This window comes from Eleutherodactylus coqui, chromosome 3 (assembly GCF_035609145.1).
Source record: "Eleutherodactylus coqui strain aEleCoq1 chromosome 3, aEleCoq1.hap1, whole genome shotgun sequence".
NCBI lineage: Eukaryota > Metazoa > Chordata > Amphibia > Anura > Eleutherodactylidae > Eleutherodactylus > Eleutherodactylus coqui.
In genome coordinates this window covers 289,250,704-289,256,703 of record NC_089839.1, presented here as the reverse complement: position 1 = coordinate 289,256,703, position 6,000 = coordinate 289,250,704, and the positions used below count along the sequence as shown (strand labels likewise).

The 6,000-nt window shown below is 47.0% G+C and overlaps 1 protein-coding gene across 1 annotated transcript in view; it reads left to right on the top strand.

Annotated features, from left to right (window-relative positions):
• The first annotated feature begins 630 nt into the window (after window positions 1-630).
• LOC136621848 (methylcrotonoyl-CoA carboxylase beta chain, mitochondrial-like) overlaps window positions 631-6,000 on the top strand; it is a 73,052-nt gene continuing 67,682 nt past the window's right edge. Inside the window, exons 1-2 of the mRNA XM_066597637.1 lie at window positions 631-667; window positions 2,947-3,141. Of these exons, the coding sequence (XP_066453734.1) occupies window positions 631-667; window positions 2,947-3,141 (232 nt within the window). The remainder of the gene's footprint in view (window positions 668-2,946; window positions 3,142-6,000) is intronic.

The following is a 6,000-nucleotide window of genomic DNA, read 5'->3' as shown; positions in this document are numbered from 1 at the left end:
ACGGTACCGTAACGCTAACCTGTGGTTTTGCTGTGGAGATTCTGCAGTTTAAGGCCTCTCTCACACAGGCGCTTTTTACCACGACTAACGCAGCGTTTTAAATGTCTCGTTAATCGCGGTATAACGCGCCATTGAAATCAATGGCGTCTTGCAGACATGCGCTGAACGGAGCTTTCCAGCGCCATTTTAGAGCAGAGCCTGTTCTATATTTGTGGGAGCTGCGGCCAAAAGCCAAAGTAAAATAGCGGCAAAGCACTGTTTGAAATCACAGCGCTTTGGCGCGTTCATGTGAGAGCGGCCTAATAGCAGCATTTGCGCAACATTTGAACACACCCTAAAGGGGTTTTCTGGGACTAAAGTACTGATGTTCATCGGTCACATAAGAGCGGCTCCGTCCCTTTCATGCCCATTGGGACTCACAATAAACTAGTTTGAAGCACAGCTATAGCAGTTGCCTATAGCAACCAATCAGAACGCTCCTTTCATCTCACAACCAGTCTTAGAAAAATTCAACCTGCGATCTGATTGGCTGCGAGAACATGCGCTTCGCTTTATTACTACTATTTCACGTCTCCCAGTGTGCTCGGCTCAGTGCTCCCTCTAGTGGCCACAGCGAGAACTACAACAACAATGAAATCACTCCCTGTTGTGTCGAATCTGCCGACGAGTAAGTAGTGGTGGCGAATGTGCAGCTGTGTGCCGGGGGCTGAGTGCTTGACCTTCACTGTAGACTCTGCCCAGTTGTGCAGCCGTTGGCCATGGCTGCAGTGGTGGCAGCCTGGCCTCTGCAGCCCCCAGTGCTCCCTGCTCAGTAGTCAGGCTGCAGCCTTCCCTGTCCTCCCGGGGGATGTGCTGCCCCTCCATAGACATGTATATGAAGCCAACAGTAGGAGCAGTGAGGGGTGCAGACACAGGTGAATCAGGGGTGCAACCCCCCCTCCCCCAATGGGGGAACTTATAACTCACTCATAACTCCTTCTTCCTTGGATTCAGTGATATCCGATTATGGAAAAGCTGGGTGCCCAGCGATGAGCGCCATTCCAGGGGGTGCCCCAATTCCTGCCTCCAAGGGGTTACAGCTGGCTGCTCTGTGGTTCTGGACTCTGGGAAAGCTGGGTGATGACATGTTTTGTGCTCTTGTTCGTTACAGACAGCAATAAACTGCACCCCCATGACGCCATTTGCTCCGTAGAAGTCAAATGGGGGTTGCATCAATGTCCCGGGCGTGAATAAACATGCCCTGCGGGAAAAAGAAGTACAGGAATATACATTGATACACACGCAAAAAAGCCTACATTGCGCCGAGGCGCGTGCAATTGCGCAGATTCTTAGATGAAGCCGGCCTTGGCGTATGTCCACATGGGACTGAATGTACAATGGAATCTCTGCAGCGGATCCGCGGTGCAAAATCTGTTTTCTTTTGGTGTGCAGCTCACTCCCCTCATTTGAAGAGGTGGAATCCTCTGCAGCTTATTGACACGCTGCGAATTTAAATTCCGCAAAGCCATTCCCGCACGGATTTTGTACAGATTTTCTCCACATGAGAACGAGATTTTGACAATCTCATTCGCGTTGTAGCTATTGTAAGGGCTGATTCACCCAACTGTATGCGTAAAACGCCGCATGAGTCACGTGGTCTTTTACTGGACTCATGAGCTGGTGGAGAGCATGGCAGCGAGTGCACTGCGCATGACAAGCGTATTTCACGCACGCGGTCATGCGCAGTGTGACATTTTTTTTCATTTTTATCTCCCCCCTCTGTCTCATAGTGCGGATGTGTATGTACCGCCGCCCGTATGCGATATATTGCGCATAATAACGTTGCAAAAGAATACGGTGGCCATACAAATGTATGGGGCTCGCGCTGCATACGAAGGCAATAAATAGAAATAGAGCATGCGCCATTTACTCCTCTCGTGTATTGATACGCAGTCTCCACAGTCCATTGTCTTTCATTGACCCTATTCATCACGCGTCCGTGCAACGCACGTTCGATACCTGGTGATATGCGGTGAAAACGCTCCTTAGCGCATGAGACCTTCAGAGTAGTAAGAGTCCCTTTAATGCGACAGAACTGAAGTATCTGTCCCTAGAATAAACCTTCCAAATCCGCTGAACCCAGCGAGTAAAGGTACCCCTGAATGTGGTAAATTGGCGTGTGCCTCATTGGCGTTTTCGTGCCTTCCTCTGGATCAACAAGGGGGGCTAAACAGACCGAACTGGATGGACATTTAAATGTCTGTTTCAGCCTTGCATACTACGTTACCCTTATGTGGGACGACTGTCGCTGCTATACGTTCACACAGGCGTGATAGTTGTTCAATGAAAGGAGCCGGAGTGCGCCAAAGACCTCTTCCGGCCGCCCACCTCTATTCACAGTGAACAGGCAGTCTTTCATAGTTGAACAACTGCCTGTTTATACTGAGCGAGAAGTCGCTTGTGAGTCGCTTAGTTCCAGTGAGCTAAACCAAAGTGCCTACTGAGCGATCTCCCGCTGTGTCGGTGGCTGCGTGTATTTGATGACTGTTGTCGAAAATCGCAGTTTCAAGTGATTATTGGAACGATAATTAGGTCCCTTAAGGGTCACCGTGGATAATAATGTGCACGTCTCAGCGATGCTATAGCAAAACCATGGAGGGAAAAAAATAGAATTTACCGTCATGTCAGGTAAAGACCTGCAATCACCCAGCTTTCCCAGATCTGTGAACGCCTTATTGGGTTGCTGTCCATTACCCACCTCCAGGATTTGGGGTGCTAACCCCTCCAAACATTTTCATAGCAGACATTTTAGTTGTCCTTGAGCTTGCCCACGATCAGATATCTCAGATAAGCTGAGATCTCCAAAATGGTGAAGAATCTAAACATAAATGCTAATAGAAAGTTGTAGAACTTCCCATGATACAACGATTAAGACCCGCCTGTCTCTAACTGTGATTGTTTCTCCAGATACACAGAATTACTGGAAAAGGTTAAAATGGGAGGAGGTGAGAATGCGATTCTACGACACACAGAGGAACAGAAAGCTGCTGGTGCGGGAAAGACTGAAGAGGCTTCTGGATGATGAGACCTTCTTAGAACTGTCTCCATTTGCAGGACTTGGTCTGCCGTATGGTGATGTCCCAGCGGCCGGGTGCCTTTCTGGTGAGAACCTAATAGATGAAACAAGTACACTCTCTTACCAAAAGTAAGTAGATACCTGAGCAAGAATCACAAGTAGTATTTATTTTCATATGTTAATACTTAGTGGGGCTCCTTTGGCCCTAATGACATTGGATACTCTCCGTGGCATATTTTCTACTAACGTTAGCTGGTATTTCCCTCCATTCATCCTGCAAACATCTGACGAGTTCTCTCAAAGAAGATGCTGTCCATATTTCCTGACCCGATGTTTCAGATGTTTAGTAGGTTCGGGTCAGACTCTGCGGGCCAGTCGAATCGTGGAACATCCATATCCTCAAATCAACGTAAAACAGAGTTGAAATTGTGACAAGGCGCGTTGTCTTGTTGGAAGTATGGCCGACCATTCCCAGAGTATTACCACATTGTCAGCAGCACATTGTCTACAATGTCAGGGTCACCTCCATGTTTGTGGTTCTTGTCACTACAACCAATGGACCGAGACCATGCAATGCAAAACATCCCCAGACTATAATGGAACCTCTAGCAGACTTAAAGCAACCCTCCAAGACTGAAGAAACAAAGATGGCCGCACTGCCTCTCTGACTACCTGATGCACACTGTCCATTAGTACGCATTGGTAGTCTAACACCCTACATACCGCTCCGGCTGACCTGCACTGCTCACATGGACAGCACTGGTCAATCAAAGCAGTTGTAGTGTCTTACACACTGTGCATTAGTATACATCATTAGTCTATCAGGTAGACAGAGAAGTGGTTCACCCATCTTTGTTTGTCCAAGCCCCGAGGATCGCTGTAGCTGTTGGCACAACACACTCGGGCAAAAAGCCTTCATCAGGCTCCTCCACACCCAGGTATGTCCATCTGATGTGAAGATGGAGTAGCGTGATTTGTTACCCCATAGGACGTTCTTCCATTGCTCGGCTGTCCAATGACGATGTTACTTGCACCATTATAGGCGAGCTGATGCATGTTATTAGAGAGAACTCGCCAGACGTTTACAGGATGAATGGAAGGAAATACCAGCTGAAGTGTATCGGATGTTAGTAGCAGTATGCTATGGAAAGTATCTGATGTCATTAGAACAAAAGCAACAACAACAAGAATTAACCTATAGATTTAGATACTGCTTGTGATTTCTGCTCCGGTGTGCAGTTACTTCTGGTAGGAGAGTCTATGGCTATGAATAATGTGCAATGACTTCTCCCAGTACACAGAAATTCTCCCATCGTTCTCTTCTGTTTAGTTTATAAAAAGTCTTCTTTGTTTCCTGTGTAAGTCTGTTTCTAGGAAAGTTAAAGAAGGACCAATATGGCTGCTGTTACGGCTCCTGCACGGGTTCTCGCCAGCTATCCACATCAATCACTCTTGCATTTCTAGAGTATTCTAATTTGATGGTCATGTGATGGATTTTTTTCCCTTAATTTGGTGAAACTGTATAATGTGGTGTATGTAAGAAGTGCTGCGCCCAGTGAACATCCCCCAGGCTGCCATGTATGTTCATTCTCCTGTGCTGATTGGCCAAGAGGGATCACATGTTTATCTTTCAGACATTTATGATGCTTTCAAACTTAATTGCACATTTTCCTTCTGTCACTCAGCTGGAAGGCATTGATTAGCATATAGCCTGGGCCTTTGGATATCTCTTTGTGAATTGGGTTGTCCCACAAAATTAATCAGCTGTTACCCCCAAACTAGCTGATTGGTGGGGGTCCAACTGTTGGTACCCTTACCAGTCATGAATGAATACAACAGTGGTTGCATGTGTGCACTTCCACTCTATTCATTTCAGTAGGACTGCTGGAAATAGTCAAGCTCAAGTGCTTGCCTATATCTGGCAGTCTCATGAAAATTAATGGAGCGGTGGTGCATGTGCGTGACAGCACCTTTTAATCTCACTCTATTGATTGACTCGGGTCCGCTGCTCAGGACCCCAGTTGTTCGGGCGCCTGCTGATAGCATTGTGATACAAAGGGTCGGAGCAGAAGCTGCTGCTCCAATCCCTGTGTAGTGGCTGCAGCTTGTAACTGCAGGCTTAGCTCTCATTAAACTCAATGGCAGCTTCTGCTCTGACCCCTATGTATTGCAGCGCTGACAACTGGTGCCCAATCAGCTGGTGTCCTGAGCGACAGCCCCTAACCGCCCCTAACCGATCAACTAGTGATGACCTAATTTCAAGATAGGTTATCAAAAGTATTTTCCTGGAAAGCCCCCTTAAACAAGGCATCTAATAGAATCTGTTTCTACTATAACAGATTGGGCCTGCTATCGCAATGTGCTGTACATTTACAACACTGATGTTCTTGCCAGCGGGTGTGAGCTTTATATATCAGCTGACACATTGTTGCAGTTGTATAGTCCAAGATAACTTTGATCTGTGCCTTTTACCCCCTCAGATGCTGCTGTCAGTAGCAGTACCAGTATCTAACTGGTTAACCGGATGGTTGGGGCTCCATATATAATCTCATCAGCGCCCCTTGTGATCACCGGCAGTTGATGGATTTCCATGACAAATAAGCAAGGTTTATAAAATGCCCTCAGGTCTGCCTTTCATGTATGCGGTTCAGTGATTCTGATGGGCACCATGTAATGTTTTATTACCCCTTCAATACTGAATGATGTCACTCTCGCTGTTACCCTATGATACCAACTGACTGCAGTGGTCCAGGTAGTGCACCCCCCCCCCCCCCCCATGATCCACATATGGGACTGGGACATGTTATCTATATATATAAAATTGAATGTATGTCTGTCTGCGTGTCTGTTTGTCCTTTATGCGCTACTACACCATTCATCCGATCGCCATGAAACTTTGGGAAGTTGTTGAGTACACTCCTGGGAAGATTATAGGCATAGTACAA